General features: G+C 37.4%; 1 protein-coding gene across 1 annotated transcript in view; it reads right to left on the reverse strand.

Annotated features, from left to right (window-relative positions):
* LOC131994947 (G-protein coupled receptor Mth2-like) overlaps positions 1-22,190 on the reverse strand; it is a 62,940-nt gene that overhangs the window by 34,994 nt on the left and 5,756 nt on the right. The window contains exons 2-7 of the mRNA XM_059362196.1: positions 19,807-20,684; positions 16,946-17,131; positions 14,342-14,587; positions 10,928-11,078; positions 9,584-9,781; positions 9,433-9,491 (exon numbers count right to left, since the gene is read on the reverse strand). Coding sequence (XP_059218179.1) covers positions 9,433-9,491; positions 9,584-9,781; positions 10,928-11,078; positions 14,342-14,587; positions 16,946-17,131; positions 19,807-20,473 — 1,507 coding nt within the window. The 5' untranslated portion in view covers positions 20,474-20,684. The remainder of the gene's footprint in view (positions 1-9,432; positions 9,492-9,583; positions 9,782-10,927; positions 11,079-14,341; positions 14,588-16,945; positions 17,132-19,806; positions 20,685-22,190) is intronic.

Here is a 22,190-nt window from a genome sequence, read left to right on the forward strand (position 1 = left end):
AGTAATAATAGTAGTAATATAGTCGGCGTTGACAAATTTTTTCAACGGCTTGTGACTCTGTAATTGCATTCTTTCCTCTGTCAGTTATCAGCTGTTACTTTTTGCTTGCTTTAGAAAAAAAGTGCGCGAAATTTTGTTTACATTTGTTTGTTTGGCGTCAATTTGAATATGGGTACCACAAGTATTGAAAGAAATTCATTTAACAAACCGAATCAACGCTTGCAATTTGTCTTGAGATGAGATGAGAAGAGGCAGTTTATGCACAATTTGTGTTTGTATGCAAAATCTATGCGTTGTTGTGCAGTATATTTCCGAAACTGTCCACAACTCCTTATTGTGTGGTCGGAACTGCACAGGGGGCAAGAAGAGCTTAGCTTTTCTTGAGAGTGATAAGTTTGAATCTTACCACTGCTTTGAGACGGGAGCGAACTTCTGGTCTTTGTGGCTTTTATGCTCGAGAGCCGTTCCACGATGTCATACCTGTTGATGAGAAATTCATCGAGCTGATTCCAGGTAGGAAGATCGCGATGAGATCTGAGGGATTGTTCCCACAGAGCCAGCGTTTCATCTGGCAACTTGGTCGAAACCAAGTATATGATCCCAGCTTTCTACATTGACGTCACGAGTCTTGAGAGTGCAGAGACAATCATTCACGGTGGATTGAATTTTGTGAATTGCCTCACTGTTCTCCACAGAAGCTGAAGGAATGTTGAAGAGAATCTTTAACTGATTATCTACTAAGACTCGCTTGTTCTCATAGCGAGCCTTTAGAGCACTCCAAGCGAGCTCGAAGTTTTCGTCGCAAAGAGTGTATCTTTTGACTATGGCGGCGGCCGCACCCCTAGTCTTGTTCCGCAAATGATACAATGAGCTCTCGTCAATTTCGGATGGTTGACGTAAACCGCCGTGAACATGTCACGAAATGACGGCCATTCTTCGTAACCTCCTTTAAATACCTCTGTATCACATGGCGGGACTTTGATGTAACTGTTAGCAACATCTTGAGAAGAGTGGTTAACCGAAGGCTGGGGAATGTAAGCGGGAATAAGGCTATGTCTCGCGTTTTGGCGAGAATTTCCACATGACATTCTTAGAATATCTAGGATTTGGGACCTCGCCGTGTAATAGGCCTCGGAAGTCTTTGGTATTGACATTCCTTGGAGCTAGCATGAGACCTTAATAGGTAGCCTGCAGTCGTTGCCACCGATTCTCGAGATCTTCCAATTTCACTTCCAATACCGAATCAGTTTGATCCTGAATGTCACTCTGTTCAAACTGAGTGCAAAAGTTGATCAAATGGTCACAATCGAAAAAAAACTTGTCATGGCTCGACGAAGTTTTGATTGCGGAAGCGGAATTCGATAAAGGATTAGATACTGAAGGCTGTGAAGGCAAGTCTGCCGTTGCGTTTTCCAAGCTCATCATGTACTGATTCCGTAAAATAAAGTGAACGAGGGCAAAGAGAGCGAGTAAGCGTACAACACAGTGTACGATGAGAAAGTGGGTGAGTAAGCGAAGAGTAAAAAGTTTTCAATTCCGGTCTGAAAACAAACCTAGCGTAGCAGAATTATTTGGTAAAAAGTCGTAAGAAATTCCGTTTGCTTCTGGAAACACAGGGAGATAGAAACAATTTTGATTTGCGATTGAATTGAGTGCAAGCGTAAAGCTCCGATGAATAGTCAAAATTGTTCCGCTAACAAGAGAGGTGACAATATTCTGAATAATTAAAGTAGCGGGTCTTGCATCATATGCCAAATATATTTAAAAATTCAGAATCTTTGCGGGCGTCTAAAGGGTAGTCTTAGACTCAAAGCGACAATACCAAAGGCAAGATTTCAGAGTCAACCTAAATAATTCACAGTGAGGGACTGAAATCTCCGACATGAGCGTAATAGGATGGACAAGTGGTGTCTGAAAATTAAATTCTTATTGAATGCACCAAACTTGTGAAACGCAGTCCAATAGAGCAACCCCTACTGTATAGGAAAGTGCATTAAGAGACTTGGGCAATTAGGGTATTCAATAATTCACAACACCTGCAGATGATAGTTGTTGAAGTTTACTTGGAGTTGGTTTCTTGATCATATGTGTAAATCAATTTCCAAAAATTGTAAAAACACATACGCCTTTATAACCCCACAACATATTACCAACCCACTAGTCTGGCAACACCGCGTATTTGGTGGTTTGTTTTGATCCTCATATGACCACTTCTAGTGAGAGCGAACCAACCTGCCTACGTATGTACGTGTGTGTATCAGGTGGCTGAACGCGAGGGCTCTGCCTGTCGAGCAGCGGCAGAGTCAATGCGTAGGGAGTAAGCAGCACAGACGAGACCCCTTGAACAAACATACCTCATACTTGTCAGTAACAGAGCTTAAGGGGAGAATGGCGCGTATGTTTTTTTTCACTTTGTTTATTTACGCTTTATGTCTTCAGTTTAATTTTCTCTTTTTTTTCCGTAACCCAGTTGCTTTGATAGGTTCGTGGTTGTTTTTTTTTTTTTGTTTACGTTTGTCGCAGGTGGATGATGGTGATTATACTTGAAATGTAAATGGAGATAGAATCGTGCAATAATGTACAAATGTGAGGGAGCCGTGCAATAAAAACTATAGTGCTGTGATTTGGAATTAGTGTTTCAATAAGTGCAATATTTTTTTTTACACTTTTAAATTTTGCCTTTTGTTTTCCTTTTAATTATTTCCTTTCCATTTAGCTTCAAATCTATTTAAATGTAATAAATTCTTCTTCTTGTAAGTGTGTGTCTGTCTGTCTGAGTACTTCTTCTTTTCCTTTGCTCTTCATTCGTTGTTGGCATTGGCCTTTCCTGTTGCAGTTTAGTTATTTTTTCTCTTCTCAATACCAATCTAATGAGAGAGCTAACATTAATCTCCGTTCCCTTATACACTGTACGAAACGATCGTTGAACTTTGTGTTGTATATAGAACCGCCTATGTATTACCGAATCTTATGTTTTTGGTATAAATTATATACTTTTTCTTGTAATCATAATCCGTTATGTAGACTTTAAACGACTTTCATTTGACTTTAACGAGATTTATGGCAACGTACAAAATAACACTACTTTTAGCAATTTTCAGAGACGGGTAAAAATAAGCATAGGGATAATTTTCCCTTTTGCCTATGCACAGTACAAAAAAAGACAAAGTGACTTCTTCTTTTCAAACAAAAGGGCTAGAACAGAATTTATTTTATTCAAACAGCAAAGTTTGGAAAAAGGTTACACAATTTTTAAGTCGAGGTACTTATCGATGTTGATCGCTTGGAGGTCCAAAAAGAAGAGAGGGTTTTAAACTAGAACAAAGTTAAAAAGGCTTAAAATCGAATAGAAAATGTACTATGTATCGTACATATTTACTTATTATATGTTACATGAAAATAAACCGAATGCATATATGTCCAATCAAACATGTTTGATGTTAGGAGTCATTAACTATCTATTTATTGGAATCCCAAGCTATGGTTTGATCGTTGCACATGCATTCGCAATGTAAAGCAAAATACTAAAGTGCGTGTGTTTATGCATAGGCGTATTGATCTGCGTGCTGCTATTCTGTAATCCCAGATATGTGGTTGTTGTTACGCTCTACATCAAACTAGGCCTATGCTTAGCCTCTGCAGTAGGGGGTGGCGACGCACAAGCTGCTGGAGTATAAGTATGCACATAAGAAGCAAGAGGGGTAATGTCAACGCCCACGCAGATCAGTACGCATATTGCAGAGCTAATTTTAAATAAATAGAAAAACGTTATAGTTTAGAGAAGTTAGAAATAAGCTAATGATGTTATTTATGATAATAATGACCAGTTTGGCCTTGGAAGATTTAAAATAATTAGAAAAGTATTTGCGGTAATGTTGTTCGATGAGTTGATGACAAGCTGTTGGAGTAATTTTGATGAGAATAGTTGATGATGAACGGTAGGAAAAATGTTAATAGGTTGATGCATGTGAGCTATTTGGATGTGGCGTGAAAAAAGATATATTTTTCACAACAATAACGTTATTTTCAGCACTTTTCACCGTGTCAACACATGAGGACAGACAGAAACAACACTTCTTTGCACTTTTAGCACTTTCCTCTCACAATTGACGATTCTATATTTTTATGTATGTATATAGACATAGGCATTTACTTACATACACACTTTTTGAGAGAAATAGAGACGAGCTGATAATCTCCGCAGTAAAACAAATTGTATCTCTTTTTTAAGGGATTTTACGTAGAATTTCCCCTGTTTCACTCCGCATTTAAAAATGGGTTTTTTAATTTTCACATGCGATTTTTGACCTTCTGTAAATTTTCTGTGTGGCACTATCTCCTTTTTTCGACTCTAAGCAGCACTTGTATTGTGAACACGCGTTTTTGATTCGCTCCGAAATATTAACGAAGAATAAAGTTTGTGGCCACAATTGGAACCTATAAAGGATTGCTTCTCATAGCCTTGTATACAGCTTGCACTGGATGTTTGGATTACACGGGAACCGAATTGCAGAAAAAGCGGTATATTATTTATAAATCTAGCGAAAATTTGCAAATTCAAAGGGAAATTTTGCGGAAAAATAACTTTTGGTGCTAACCGGTCGGTGGATAAATTTATTCAGCACTCTGGGTAAATAAACAACAGCTGGTATGTGTTTGACATTAAATGTAACAAAAAAGCGCTCCTACATGTAAATTAAACTCGAGTCACCTAGTTGCTAACAAATATAGTTCAGCCTAAAAGTATGCTATAATTATCAGCTATAATTATTTGTATAAATTAACGGCCGATAATTCAAAACGTAACCAAGGAATGCCAAAGACACCAACAACAAACGAACAACATTCATCCCAGCAAACAAAAAGAAAATTAATGGAGACGTCACCTGAAATAATAAATATGGCAAAGAAGCCAGTGGGAAACATGGAAGTAGGCGAATTGATGAGCATGATGAAGATTACAATGAATAGTATACTTGAGGAAAAACTGGAAAACTTGCCAACGAAACAGGATATGGAAGAGGTTAAGGCTGGTATAGTTTTAGCATCATCGGAAATAGCTGACTTAAAAGCGGAAAATAAAAAATTAAAGGAGGAAATTGAAATTTTGAAAAGAAAGATGGAATTAGATGGGGCAAACTTGAGATGGTTTGAGCACCAAATAAACAATACGAAGCTAATCTTCAAGGAAATTCCAAATGAAAAACCGGTGTTAAATGCAGTTTTAAAAATTTGTACAGAAAACCTTAAAATTACACCGAAGATTATCTCGGCTAAAACAATTTTTCAAAAACAGCACACACAATCAGCGATTGTTGAATTTGAAAATGAAGATGCTAATAAATTGGTATTAAGGAACACAAAGCATCTAGCTGGAACCAAAATTTCAATAGAAAGAGACTTAAATCCAAGAAGGCAACGAAATAAAGTGGCGATGCTTTTAATACGAAAGAAGATCTTGGAAGAAAGCCAAAAACATAAAATAATGGTCAGGGATGACAAATTGAAAGTCAAGGACAAATGGTTTACTTGGACAGTTAATGGAAAACTAGTGTGTGGAAGAGAAAATGCTGAAGTTGCACTTAAGATGCTTTATGGAAATGAGCTACAAAACGTATCATTTGATAACATTTTTGAGCAAATAGACTCAAAAAACTAAAGAAGCCCCAAGCCAATGCCAATAAAGAAACAACCGCTGGAGAAGTAGTGAATTTGAATTTAAAAATAGTGTCATACAATGTTAACGGATTAGCTAATAAATACTTGTATCCTCTTTTTTTTACCTATTTAAAATCTTTTGATGTTATAATACTGGTCGAGACTCATTTAATGAAGGAATCAACAAAACAAGCAGAAAAGTATTTTCCGGGCTTTGATATTTTTTGGACAGAAGCAATTAAAATTAACAGATTTGGAAGGGCTATAGGGGGCAAAATGCTGGGAATTAAAAAATCCTTAAAAAACCTAAATCTGTACTACGAGCTGGTAACAGCATATCAAATTAACGCACTTTGCATTAAGGTAAATAATAAGAGGATAACACTACTCCCACTATATTTGAGAAGCGCGAACTGGGAGCAGGATTTTTCGTTGGTAAAGCAATTTATGAATGAGATGGCAGGTGAAAACCCTATATTAATAGGAGATATGAATATAAGAATTGGAGAGCTGCAACAAGATATCTCGATGCACCAAGACACGTTCTTAACTGCCACAGAAATCAGAAAATCTATGGACAAGGAAGTAAACCACAAAGGCAGAGTTTTCCTGGACCATTGTAACAACCATAGCATTGTTGTTCTAAACGGACATACGAAAGGAGATGAAGAAGGCAAATTTACATTTTTGAGTTCAGCCGGCGAGTCAGTAAATGATATCTGTGCTGTATCGTATAGTATGCTAAAATATGTCACAAGTTTTTCTGTTGAAGATTGTATATGGTCGGATCATTTTCCCATAGTCCTTGACCTTAAGCTGGATGTAGTAGAAACTGATGTTAAAAAACTAAGCCTCCTACCCAAATTGTTGTGGAGGCAGTCAGATTTGAGTAACTATCAAAGAAACCTCAATTGCCATTTGAGAAAAGCTCTGGAAGACCATACGATATGTACTCTCAAGGTTTTGACAAATACAATTATTATTTCTGCCCAGCAAAGGGGCAATAAGCCGATATTTAACCCATTAAATAAGTGGTTTAATAGCAATTGTTATTGGGCAAGGAAAAAGTCATTTAAATCTCTAGCGAAATTCAGGAAAACCAATTCTGAAGAGCACAAGAAAACATATCTGGAGTCAAAGAAAAAGTTTAAGGAGATATGCGAGAGTAGCAAACAAAATTACTACAACAGCATCAGCCTAAGAATTAATGAAGTATCTAATGCTAAAGAGTGGTGGAGCATAGCTAGAGAATTAAATGGTCAGGATTTTAACATTGGCTCCAGTGTCTCTGCACGTGAATTTGAACAATATTTTAAAAAACTGCTTAACTTAGAGCAGAGATCAAGATTCATACCATATGCTCCACTGTTAATCGCTGACGAAAAGCTCGATAAGGATATTTCTGTGGATGATATTAAAAACATGTTGTCCAAAGTTAAAATGAACAAAGCACCTGGTGAAGACAGGACCCCTTATGAGTTTTTTGCCAACGCATCGGAAGAGTTTCTGACAGAATTGGCTAGGACATACAGCAGAATGTACAGCAACGGAACCATAGATGAAGTATTCATAAAAACGATAATTTTCCCTATACATAAAAAAGGAAGTTTAAATGATCCCGCAAATTATAGAGGGATATCTTTTATGAATGCGATAGCCAAAATTTTTATGGGTATCTTAAATGAAAGATTATATGCTTGGGCAGAAGAAAGAAGTATAATTGTAGAATATCAGGCCGGATTTCGAAAAAACTATTCGACCACGGATAACATTTACAACCTATCGGCGATAATAAACATTAAATTGTCAGAGAAGAAAAAAACATATGCATTTTTCGTAGATTTCAAAGCTGCCTTTGATAACATATCACGAAACCTAATGCTTTACAAATTATACGAACTGGGTTTATCATATAAATTAACTAAAATAATTGAAAGTGCCTATCAGAGGACAGAAACAGCAGTGTGGACTGGGAATGAATTGTCCGAATATTTTAACACGAATTCAGGAGTAAAACAAGGCTGCCTGCTGTCGCCATTACTTTTCACCTTATATGTCAATGACATACATGATTCTCTGGGAGGAGGCATAATGGTGGATGACATCAATATACGAGTACTTCTTTATGCTGACGATATAGTCATTTTGGCTGAAGACAAGGACGTTCTTCAAAGAATGATATACAATCTAGAAGATTACTGTGTGAAATGGAACCTTATCGTAAACTTAGCCAAATCGAAAATAATGGTCTTTAGAAACGGTGGTAGATTATCGGCGCAAGAAAGATGGACACTGAATAATGAACAAATTGAAGTAGTGTCAGAGTACAATTACTTAGGATTCATACTGACACCTCAAATGAAATTCAACCAACATGTCGCGGCCAGAACAACGCAAGCAAAACTTGCCTTAAATATGACCTGGAAAAACTTCCTAAGCAAGAACAATATATCCATGAATCAAAAATGGAATCTCTACATGGCAGTATGCAGATCAATCCAATCTTATGGTGCACAAGTATGGGGATTTGGCTGTTTCGATGAAGCTGATAAGTTGCAGCGGTTCTTTTTAAAAAAGGTACTAAAGTTGCCTGATTCTACACCCAACTACGCAGTAACTTTAGAGACTGGAGTCGAAGAAGGCCACATTTATATGATGCAGATGCATTTGCATTATATCACTAGAACAAAATTTCAATACAAAAGGGAAAGGCTGCCTTACCAGTTAACCCAAAAAATAATACAAAAAAAACTATTTTGGGCACATCACTTAAACAATCTTTTAAGCCAGTATAACATACCCCACATTGATGAAAACTTTAGTCTGATTTCCTGGAATGCAATGGCAGCAAATTTAATTGAAGAAATGAGTTTACGCAACAAAAGTATTGCTATTCAAAGAGCACAGCAAAGTAGCACTAGACTATATAAATATTTGGACTACACGAGAAGTCATATGTACCTCAGTGGAAACTATACCAATGAAGAAATTGCATGGATATTTAAGGCCAGATGTGACCTAATATTTTTGAACGCTAACCACTTTGCCACACATACAAATGCCAACGACCAGTGTACGATATGTAACCTACAAGAAAGAGAAACGCTTCATCACTTTTTAGGTATTTGCCCAATATATCGACATTTAAGGAATGATTTTTTCGGTAGATCTGCATTAAATGAGGACGCCATCATACGAATATTAGATGGAACAGACACCCAAGACTGGAAAAATCTTATCGGATATATAAAAGCGGCTCTACACTACCGTAAATTGATAACAACGGAGTTTGCCTAGACCTTTTTTAACTGAATAAGTTCATTATACTACAAATTTTAAAATGGATAACTCATAAATATCCGGCTGACGACACAAGTCATAGCCGATTAATCTTTATTATTTTTTGATTTTCTTCTTACACTCACTCAATTAATTTTTATAATCACTGTTAAATTATATAATGAGAAATGTAATAAATAAATAAAGATTGTACTACTACTACTACTATCTCCTTTTTTCTTTCTCTTTTTTTTGAGTGTGTATATATGTACACTTAGTGCTAATAGATATTTTCTTACGTGCTCATTCATTTACAATTCACAATTTGACTTCATAAACTTCGACTTATTCTACGATAGATATGTACTTAAATTAAAGGGACAAATTCAAATTTGTCCACCAGGAGTTAATATAATTGAATACAATCAAAACCATATTTCGATTGCGTTTGCTTTCTTCATCTAAACTTTGTGGATATAAGGGGAGGTATCTTACCATCGTCATCTGTTACTTTCGAATATTGTAGACCACATAATGACTCAGTCGATGGTGATCTAGATTTTTTCAAATAAATACAAAAATTAATACCAAATTTTCATTTAATACAATACGAGCATATGTATGAACATATCAAAAATATTCTCACCGTTTTCTGCGTAATGAAGTAACTCTGGTCTTTATTACAAGGATAAACAAGATAGCGGGTCCATCGATGAAATTCATAATTCCGGTGGCATACCTCATTGACTGTGTGGTAGAATTGGTCATTTCTTCCAAAAAGGATGCAAAGTACAAAAACCACGATATCGAGATCACCGACAGAAACATTAAATAGATATGTAACCTGCAATACATCGAAATAGTAATTTTCAACCGTATAAAGTATATATTGGGTTGCCCAAAAAGTAATTGCGGATTTTTCATATAGTCGGCGTTGACAAATTTTTTCACAGCTTGTGACTCTGTAATTGCATTCTTTCTTCTGTCAGTTATCAGCCGTTACTTTTAGCTTGCTTTAGAAAAAAAGTGTAAAAAAGGTATATTTGATTAGAGCTCATTCTAAGTTGTATTAAAAATGCATTTACTTTCCGCAATTACTTTTTGGGCAACCCAATGTATATATATATATTTATATATATATATATATATATATATATATATATATATATATATATTCGGTCCTCGTAAAATTCTAGCCATGTTCGGAAATGGTCTATATCGGACCATATCTCTATATAGCCTTCATATGCAGCTATCTGCCGGTTAAACGTCTTGAGCCCGTAAAAGAGCCATTAATTACACGATTTCACTGAAATATATTACGGATAGTTGCATTCGACCTTTCAACAATTGTGCTAAATATAACGTACCGTAACGCGCACCAAATTTGGATATAAATAGTTACCTTACAGACCGATCTCTTGATTTAATGCCTTGGCTTCATATAAGTACATTTATGACTCGGGTTTAATTGGACCCCAAAACTGATAGAAAAAGGACGGACTCTGCCAATACCGGCTGGTATTCAAATGACAACCAGATTGGTATTAAAACACTAACGATTTGGTACGAAAGCCAATAACTCTTTGATATCAAAAGCAATACCAATTCTATATAAGTGCTAGTACTAAACGGTACTAATCATTTTATATTTCACATCCATACCTTGTGGTATTTCTTTGTTGCCATACGGTGTTGCTTTACTATCAATACCGTATGGTACTGAAATGAGCACATTTTCTCTAGGCGTACACATCCTTGCCGGCTATATTTCGGATAGAACTTTATTTGGATATATGTAGCTGTCCAAAAAGTTGCAATTCCCCCATGATACCCCCATGACTCCCACAATATGTATAGATTTTAGTTGAAATTCTACATTCAAAATTAAAGCAAATTTCTATTTCGACAAAAAGTTTGTTTAGACTTTGATTTGTTCTCCAACTTGCACACATCTACATTGCTGATTGAACAAATATGCTTAACTTACATATTGACATCGAGGTCCGGAGTAAGTGCTACTTGCTGATGTTGCTTCTTGTTTGTGCTGTCTCTCAGTGACAGACAATGGATGATGTACGAGCATAGCAATATCAAAGAATTTAATCCAAAGAGATAAATCAAGGAGGCCCATTTATGAACTGAAAGACAAACAAACGAAAAAAAAACTATTTATAACATCAGTTTTGAGATTAGCTTAGAGTATAAGAGAATTTTTTATCCATTTTGATGCCAGAACAGCGACTGATAAAAGCCTCTGATGACAATCGAACCCACAAAGCATGTACAGTATAACAGTATATAACGCAATCCCATGGCAGCCGGTTGTATGTACCGGATTGACCCGATGGAGTTCTTCATCGGCAAGGGCTGCCGCCTCAGTGTATAACACACTGCTACAACAACAACAACAACAGTATATAACGAATATAACCACATTGTGTGTAAGAATAAGTAAAGAGGCGTTAAGTTCGACCACCACCTCGGGTGTATATGTAAATGACCTTTCATCAAAACGCGGTGAAAATTGCATACCTTATGTCCCATAGCAATTATAACGAAATATGTTCCGAATTGCAAAATTGTGCAAATTTTGCCCATGAACATTCCACTAAGGAACAGGGGGAAACATCTCACACATCAATGAGTGCAGTCCGATTCAAGTTTAAGCTCAATGATAACGGGGCCTCCTTTTTATAGCCGAGTCCGAAAGGCGTGCCGCAGTGCGACACCTCTTTGGAGAGAAGTTTTACATGACATAGTACCTCACAAGTGTTGCCAGCATTAGGAGGGGAAAACCACCGCTGAAAAATTTTTTCTGATGGTCTCGCCAGGATTCGAACCCAGGCGTTCAGCGTCACCGGCGGACATGCTAACCTCTACGCTATGGTGGCCTCCGATATGGACCAAATAAGTACAAGTCATTGTTCAACTGTGTATAACAAAATATCGGTCTTTTTAGTAGCTATACATAAAAATAAACCGATCTGAACCATATACAACATAGATGTCGAAAAGCCTTACATAAGTCACTGTCTCAAATTTCAGTGGTATCGGATTATAAATGCGCTTTTTATCGGGCCAAGACTTTAAATCGAGATATCGGTCTATATGGCAGCTATATGCAAATCTTGATCGATTGATCGATCATCGGACAATAAAGGCACCTTTTATGGGCCCAAAATATTACATCGATTGATCTCTCCGTCTATATGGCAGCTATATCCAAATCTGGACCAATCAGGGCCAAATTGAAGAAGGATGTCGAAGGGCCTAACACAACTCACTGTCCCAAATTTCGGCGACATCGGACAATAAATGCGTCTTTTATGGCCCCAAAACCTAAAACCGAGAGATCGGTCTATAACCATGGTTATATCTAAATTGTGGCTGGTTGCGAACATATTTTATTCAGGTCCCCAGAACTCATATACAATTAACAGTTTCAGCGAAATCAGACAATAAATCCTTTTTTTATGGGACTAAGACCCAAAGTTAAGAAGAATGGTCTATATGACAGCTATATCTGTATAGTCTAGTCTGACTGTTTCAAATTTCAGCGAAATCGGATAAAAAATAAAGCTTTCAATGGCTTCACACTGTTTGTTTATCGGCAGATCGGTCTATATGACAGCTATATCCAAATATAGTCCGATCGGAACCATATTAAGGTCAGATGTCGGGAGGCTTAAAAAACTCACTGTTTCAAATTTCAGCGAAATCGAGAATATCAATATCTCAATTTTTGAAGGCTGTAGAGTGATTACAACAGACGGACGGACAGACACACGGACATCGTTAAATCGTCTTAGAATTTTACGACGATCCGAAATATATATACTTTCTAGGGTCGGAAATTTATATTTCGATGTGTTGCGGACGGAATGACTAAATAAATATGCCCCCTATCCTATGGTGGTGGGTATAAAAATCTAATGTGCAGACCAAAAGTGAGTTGTCATGTGAATATTGATGGAACTTTCGCACACTACTTCGAAGTTCGAGCCCTGCGGGCTTATGTTGTGAATGAGGACACTACTCATATAAGAAACAAGAAAGATCGTGCTAAGTTCGGCCGGGCCGAATCTTATATACCCTCCACTATGGATCGCATTTGTCGAGCTCTTTCCACGTTATCTCTTTTTAGGCAAACAAAGGATAAAAGAATATTGAATATTGGAATATTGGAGACCATAGTAGAAGTCATTGTGTAAAATTTCATCCAAATCTAGTATGAATTGCGCACTCAAGGGGCTAAAGAAGTAAAATGGAGGAGCTGTATTAGGTCATGGGAGAAGCTGTTGTACAATTGTATTTGATTGTCGAAATGTTCCTTCTTATTACCCTCATTTTTAAAAAATACCAGATCTCGGAGATTGGTAATGGACCGATTTGGCCCATTTACAATCTCAACCGACCTTCACTAACAACAAGTACTTGTGCAAAAAAAGCGGCTAGCTTTACTCCTTCGAAAGTAAGCGTGCTTTCGACAGGCAGACGGACGGACGGACAGACGGACGGACAAGGCTAGATCGACTTAAAATTACATGACGATCAAGGTGTTACAAACAGAATGATGAAATTACTTTACCCCCATCCTATGGTGGAGGGTATAAAAAAGTTGACATTTTTTCGACTTTCTTATATCCATTGTCTACTGACTAGTTGTTGTTGCTGTAGCCACAGTTTAATATGGAGGTGTCGATCATAGACAAACTGCTGCAGGTCGGCATGCTGGCTCTGGTCCAAAGGACCGTTTGCCGCAGGAATATGGTGGCCATTGTTTATTTCAAGGTGCCAATAACACGCCTTGCCATATCGAGCATCATAGGCACTCAGTATTTGTGCAAGAGCCGATGCCGCCCGGCCTCTCACAGAGACACTCCACTCGATGCTGCTGATTGTCCGCGACTGCCATTGCAGTTACTCCATATGGAACATTCGACCATCCGCAACCTGTGGACGCGCCCGGTAGCTCGCAGCTAAGCTTCTCGTGGCAGCAATGAACACCAAACAGATGGGACCTCAATGTTTCATTCCAGCCTGTGTGGTGCTCACAGCTGTACTAATAATCGTAGGTTTTTCCCAGTCCCACCGGCAATATCCTCTTTGGCAATATTTTCAATTTGAGTTCCAAATTTGTACTTAAAACACCATCACACATTCTCTTTGTTTTTGTAAAATAGCTAGCTTCACATTAAATTTACCACATGCAATTTTTTTCAGAACTTTTGTTTTATTATTGGGTTGCCCAAAAAGTAATTGCGGATTTTTTAAAAGAAAGTAAAAAAGGATGCAATTACAGAGTCACAAGCTGTGAAAAAATTTCTCAACGCCGACTATATGAAAAATCCGCAATTACTTTTTGGGCAACCCAATATTTTATTAGTTAGTATTCACTCACCATCAATCCAACAGTACTCTTCGCCCACACCTGGCTTGAAACCATTATCAATATTGGAATATTGAATAATGACCGCTACCATTGTTACACACAACGGTATGCAAATGCCAATTACTTCATACTTTTGAAGTCTTTTTTTATCGCTGACATTTGCATTTTCCGAAGTTCTTAATGAAAGCCAAATGTCGTAGGCCAGTATGGCAAGCCAAATGAAGGAAGACTCAAAAAAGAAGTATGCCGAAAAGCCTGTAAATTAAATACCAAAAGACATTGTTGAATTATTAAGAAATAGCACAAAACATATTGGGAAAAATACACTCAGAAAAATTCTTAAATAATTAGTGCATGGCTCCACCACAGTAGGGGGGTATGCTAATTTCGTCATTCCGTTTGTAACACCTCGTAAGTATATACATATTCTTGATCATCATGATATTTTAACCGTCCGTCCATCCGTCGGTCTGTCGAAAGCACGCTAACATTCGAAGGACTAAAGCTAGTCGCTTGAAATATTGCAAAAATTCTTCTTATTACTGTAGATCGGTTGGGATTGTAAATGGGCCAAGTCGGTCCATATTTTGATATGGCTGCCATATAAACTGAGCTCCCGATTATTGTAGATTTCTTGGGCTTCTAGAGGGCGCAATTCCTATCCAATTTCTGGTATAACTTCCAACAACTGTTCCATGTATGGTCTAAATCGGTTGATAACCTGATATAGCTGACAAATAAACCCAATCTCCCAATTTGACTTTCTGAGCATCTGGAGGGCGCAATTATTACGCAATTTGCCTGAACGATGTCTAATCGGGAGATTGGTTTATATGGCGGCTATATCGGGTTATCAACCCATTTAGACCATACATGGCAGAGCTGTTGGAAGTCATTGCGCCCCTCCGGAAGCTCAAGAAGTCTAATCGGGAGATGGGTTTATATGGCAGCTACATCAGGTTATGAACCGATGTGAGCCATACTTAGCACAGTTGTTGAAAGTGATACCCAACCATCGGTCTAAAACCTGATAAAGCTCTTATATTGGGTCGCCCAAAAAGTAATTGCGGATTTTTTAAAAGAAAGTAAATGCATTTTTAATAAAACTTAGAATGAACTTTAATCAAATATACTTTTTTTACACTTTTTTTCTAAAGCAAGCTAGCAGTAACAGCTGATAACTGACAGAAGAAAGAATGCAATTACAGAGTCACAAGCTGTGAAAAAATTTGTCAACGCCGACTATATGAAAAATCCGCAATTACTTTTTGGGCAACCCAATAATATCCCCTTGAGAACGCAATTCTTATCCGATTTGGCTGAAATTTTGCAATAGCTTCTACTATGGTTTTCAACAACCAAAACAAGTATGATCGGAATCGGTCCATGACCTGGTATGTGGCTCTGATAGTATAGCAATTCATTTTCATTATCCTGTTTTCCCTAAAAACAGAACACAGAACTTGACAATTGCGATCAATTTCGGAGGGCCCAAAAAAAAGTTTGACATAGGAACTCCAAACTCGTTTGGGATTTTACTCTTGTGGCCTAGTACTTTCATCCCCGTTTGGAATTTCACCATGTCCCAGATAATGACCCGGAAATTATTCCAAAAACCCACATACGGGAGCTTTATCTAAATCTGAACTGATGTTTTCCAATTTCAATAGGCTTCTTCTCTAGGCTCAAGAAAATGCTTGTGCCAAATTTGAAGACGATCGGATGAAAATTGATACCTGTACTTTGTACACAAATCAACATGGATAGACTTGCTTTCAATGTGATGCTATTTGTTTGCTTTTGTAGCAAACATTGTTTACGTGTTCAAAGTGTTTTCAGATTTTGTAGATGAAACAGCAGCAGCTTGTTGTTAACATAGCAGACGGAAATGCTTGCTAAAACAGCAGCCTTTTGTTTGCTGTGAAACAGCAGTCATAACTGCTTTTCCATTTTTAGCAGGCAAAAACTGTTGTTTTAACAGACATTTATGCTATTTTGAAGAACAATTTTCGCATTGCTCGATTTGCACTCATGAAGCCGAAGTAATTAAAAATTTTCCAGGGAATTCCAGTTTGGTAGGTACATTTTGATTTTTTGCCCATCTGAACTCATATGCAGAGGTCCATCAAACTCGGTTCAGAGTAAGATGTCCGGCGCCGATATATTGAAATCGTCCAATTTGCATTAATAGGGTAGGTGTAGAGGTTTTATATAGCCTGGACTGGCCACCTTTTGATTTTCCTAACACTGAAAAGGTTAGCATGTCCGCCTATGACGCTGAACGCGTGGGTTCGAATCCCGGCAGGAACATCAGAAAAATGTTCAGCAGTGGTTATCCCCTCCTAATGCTGGCGACACTTGTGAGGTACTTTGCCATGTAAAAACTTCTCCCCAAAGAGGTGTCCGTTCGGTATCGGCTATTGAACTGAACAGCACTAATTGATTTGTGAGAATTGTGCCCCAGTTCCTTAACGGAATGTTCATGGGCAAATTTGTGTATCTTGTACTTGTCTATATATTCATTGATGACCCGATTATTCACAACGTCGCTTAAAATGTCAAGCATGATTTACATTAAAGTTTGTAAAAGAATTTTTATTTATTCTTACTCACCCATACAGCTACACAGAAGCTTGGGAAATACAACTTCTGTAAATGAAATTATGAACAAGATGCAGTTTCCTAATATCAGCGATAATAAACAGTAGACGATGCAATGACCATATATATTACGGAGTTGTCGCTTACATAGGTAGATGATAACAACAATGAACAGAAGTACAGTTGACATAGCAGCCCCTTAAAAAAAAAAGTAAAAAGAAAAAAAAAATTAAAAATAAAAGTTTGCGAGACCGTCCCATGCTATAAGGGAGAAATTTTTCATTGCAAATAGAGCAACGCATACCCTCAATTTTTTTCCTTTCAATCTCAATAAGCAGACTACGAAATACTATGGCTAGCGGTTAACGATAACCCGTGCCGCCACGACATCCAAAGATGGATGTAGTGCTTTCTAAGGAATCCATCTGAGTATTTTAAGTCCAAATATGAAATTGGTAAACTAAGTATCCATCTATTTGGAAGTTATTACAGAACCACAAACTGTGCCCTGCACCACTACTGCGGCTGTGATAAAATGTGTAGTTCGTCTCAGAAATTCCTGCTGACTCGGCTTAACCATGCCCGTCTGTCCGCATATGCTTTCTGCGCTGATAGACGGACTGTATTTTTATACCCACCACCGAAGGATGGTTCGATTTAGGGTCTTAGGCCCATAAAAGCCACATTTATTATACGATTTTGCTGAAATTTGGGACAGTGAGTTGCGTTAGGCCCTCCGACATTATTCATCAATTTGGCCTAGATCGGTTCAGATTTGGATATAGCTGCCACATAGACCGATCCTCCGATTTAGGGTCTTAGGCCCATAAAAGCCACATTTATTATCCGATTTTCCTGAAATTTGGGACAGTGAGTTGTGTTAGGCCCTTCAATATCCTTCGTCAATTTGGTCCAGATCGGTTCAGATTTGGATATAGCTGCCATATAGACCGATCCTCCGATTTAGGGTCTTAGGCCCATAAAAGCCACATTTATTATCCGATTTTGCTGAAATTTGGGACAGTGAGTTGCGTTAGGCTTTTCAACATCATTCATCAATTTGGCCCATATCGGTTTAGATTTGGATATAGCTGCCATATAGACCGATCCTCCGATTTAGGGTCTTAGGCCCATAGAAGCCACATTTATTATCCGATTTTGCTGACATTTGGGACAGTGAGTTGCGTTAGGCTTTTCGATATCATTCATTAATTTGGCTCAGATCGGTTCAGATTTGGATATAGCTGCCATATACACCGATCTCTTGGTTTTAGGTTTTGGGGTCATAAACGGCGCATGTACTGTCTGAAATCGCTGAAATTTGGCACAGTGAGTTGTATTAGGCTCTTCGACGTCCTTCCTCAATTTGGCCCAGATTGGTTCAGATTTGACTATAGCTGCCATAGAGACCGATCTCTCGATTTAAGGTTTCGGGCCCATAAAAGTCGCATTTATTGTCCGATTTCGCTGAAAGTTAGGACAGTGCGTTGTGTTAGGCTCTTCGAGATTTTTCTGTCACATGGCCCAAATCGGTCCAGATTTGGATATAGCTGCCATGTAGACCGATATCTCGATTTAAAGTCTTGGCTCCATAAAAGGCGCATTTATAATCCGATGTCACTGAAATTTGACACAATGACTTATATTAGGCTTTTCGGCATCCGTGTCGTATATGGTTCAGATCGGTTTATTTTTATTAGATATAGCTGCTAAAAAGACCAATATTTTGTTATGCACAATTGAACAATAACTTGTACTTATTAGTATTTGGTCCAAATCGAAACATATTTCGATATAACTGCTAGGGGACAACGGGTAGGCAATTTTCACCGGATTTTGATGAAAGGTGGTTTACATATATACCCGAGGTGGTGGGTATCCAAAGTTCGGCCCGGCCGAACTTAACGCCTTTTTAGTTGTTTGTTTTTTTTTTTTTTTTTTTTTTTTTTTTTGTAACCAGATGGAGATCGCATTTGTTATCCAATCATGACGAAAATATGCATATATCACTTTTTTGGCCCAAAGACAAATGCTGTGAATTTCGGTTAACATTGGTTCAGATTTAGATATAGCTCCCGTATACATATTTGTATACAATTCGCCCGATTTGCTTACTTACTTATAAGGGCGTAGTTTGTAACGAGCTTACAACACATTTCCATCATTTGTTTGATTTTGCAGCATTTGTGAATATTTTCGTCACTGGCTGTTGTCGTATTTTCTCCTCTCTGTTTTACAACGTTATTCTCACATCGGGCACTGTTATTAACAGACGGAATGTACTGAACACATTCCAAAGACATTTTCGGGATTCTCTTTTAGGTGACTTACTAACGAGCAACGCTTGCAAATCATTGAATTTTATTACCAAAATCAGTGTTCGGTTCGAAATGTGTTCAAATTTTGACAAATTTTGTTCAGCGATGAGGCTCATTTCTGGTTGAATGGCTACGTAAATAAGCAAAATTGCCGCATTTGGAGTGAAGAGCAACCAGAAGCCGTTCAAGAACTGCCCATGCATCCCGAAAAATGCACTGTTTGGTGTGGTTTGTACGCTGGTGGAATCATTGGACCGTATTTTTTCAAAGATGCTGTTGGACGCAACGTTACGGTGAATGAACACATTTCGAACCGAACACTGATTTTGGTAATAAAATTCAATGATTTGCAAGCGTTGCTCGTTAGTAAGTCTATTCATGATGAAATGTCAAAGCATACTGAGCATCTTTCTCTTTGACACCATGTCTGAAATCCCACGTGATCTGTCAAATACTAATGCATGAAAATCCTAACCTCAAAAAAATCACCCTTTAGTATGCATTTTACTTATTGGGTTGAAAAGGTCAAAAAAAAAATGGAGGTGTAATATTTACCATAATTGAAAGTTTGCAACGTAGTTGATAACCCATTGGGAATCGGACAATTAAAGGCGGTCAGCGACCACGTATTGTCAGCAGTAAGCTGGGGCGTCAGACAGTAGTTATTCCTTGATAAAATAGTATCGTAATATGTCAGCATCATGGTGCCATTTTCAAGCATCTCCCAATCATCTTGTTCGGTGGTTTTTGGGGACAGAGCATATGCGTTGGCACAAGGTATACCTTTGACCACGATGAAATCTTCCAAAGCATTTAGCAGCTGGTCAGAATCTTTGCGGCTTATCACCCTTATGCGGGAGTCATAATCGATTCGCTTTCTCAATGGCACGCATTTGCCAGAGCGGGAAAGCACTTCTTTGATAGGATCACAGCAAAATTGTATGCAATTCCTTTCGTGGCATACGCAGGCGCGTGGATGTGGCTCATGCGCCTGTTTTTCACCCTCAGCTGTTACAATGTAGTCATATATGGCAACTTGTTCGGAGGGGACACTAAGACCTTTATAGTGATATGAGCCATTTGCAAATTTACGAGCATTGGTTAAGTCCACTGTATCTTCAAAGTCACATGTGGCAATTTCACTCGCCAATTGTGTTGCTTGGACTCTGAATACATATAACATCGCTACGACCAACAACAATTTTAGTAACAATTTCGCCATGACAGCAGTAAATAAAAAAATTGTAAATCCAAGAATCAAAGCGTTTTCAATCCTAACGTAACCTTCACAGTTATAAGGATTTGGGGGAGTTTTTTAATCAACTTATGAAGAAATGTTTGTCCCAAAGAAACTTGTGTATCCTAAAAGTATACACGTTTCTGTTTATCAAATATCTACGTATTATTAAAGGATGCTACCACATAATATAAGCCTGCAATAGATTGAAAGTTATAAAATCACATTAGTGGTAAGTAAAATCGCATTAGTAAATTGTGGTATCATTGCAATATATTGGGTTGCCCAAAAAGTAATTGCGGATTTTTTAAAAGAAAGTAAATGCATTTTTAATAAAACTTGGAATGAACTTTAACCAAGTATACTTTTTTACACTTTTTTTCTAAAGCAAGCTAAAAGTAACAGCTGATAACTGACAGAAGAAAGAATGCAATTACAGAGTCACCAGCTGTGAAAAAATTTGTCAACGCCGACTATATGAAAAATCCGCAATTACTTTTTGGGCAACCCAATACATATATGGGAGCTACATCCAAATCTGAATTGATTCTTCCAATTTTAATAGGCTTTATCTCTAGACCAAAAAAAAAAAAAAAGCTGGGGCCTAATTCTCGTATCCGCAATCGACTTATTTCGATCGAGTTTCGCACTTTTGGATTATGGCATCCGTTATCGATTAATTCCATTCGCAACTTCGAATATCGTTATTAAAAAATGTTTGTCTATTTCCAAGGAACTAAGCTAAAAAAATTGAAATAGTGTCACATTTTTGACCCCTAAATTGGACAACAACCAGTAAGGAAAGGCAAAACCGACGCGTGTCGACTTTATAATACCCTACACCTACCCGACCTCGGCAGATGTATGCAGATAGATTATTAAAATTCCTGTATCAAATTTCGGATGAAGCAAATATGTTCAAAATGTAATAACTACGGGTGACAAATGACAACAAATTACCCAAAATCTGACGAACATATACATGGAAGCTATATCTAACTCTGAACCGATTTCGGCCAAACTTTATGGATATTGTGGAATTCGTCGAGGAAAGCGTTATACAAAATGTTGACAAGATTGGTCAATAAATGCGCTTGCAGTGGGTCTATATATATATATATATATATATATATATATATATATATATATATATATATATATATATAAGAGCTTTACCTAAATCTGAAATTCACCAGGAATTCCGAAAGTCATAAGAAAATTCTTACTGCCAAAATTTTGAGAGAGTCGGTCAATTGACCATTTTGCTTTATTACCCCAAATCGGACGAACATATATTTGACAGCTATAACCAAATCTCAGCTGATTTTTATAAAAATCACCAGTAATATTGAGAGTCATAGAAAAATTCTTCCTGCCAAATTTCATGAGAATCGGTTAACAAATTACCATTTTATTCCATTATTACTGCTTTTTTACTCCAAATTGGACGAAAACATATATGGAAGCTATATCCAAATCTGAACCGATTTTTAAAAAATTCACCACTAATATTGAGTTATAGGAAAATCCTTTCTACCAAATTTCAAAAGAATCGGTCAACAAATGACCATTTTATTGCTTTATTAATTCAAATCGGACGAAAACATATATGGAAGCTATATCGAAATCTGAACCGATTTCTATGGTATTCACCATTAATATTGAGAGTCATAGGAAAATTCTTTCTGCCAAATTTCATGAG

Source organism: Stomoxys calcitrans, chromosome 1 (assembly GCF_963082655.1).
Source record: "Stomoxys calcitrans chromosome 1, idStoCalc2.1, whole genome shotgun sequence".
In the NCBI taxonomy this organism is placed as follows: domain Eukaryota; kingdom Metazoa; phylum Arthropoda; class Insecta; order Diptera; family Muscidae; genus Stomoxys; species Stomoxys calcitrans.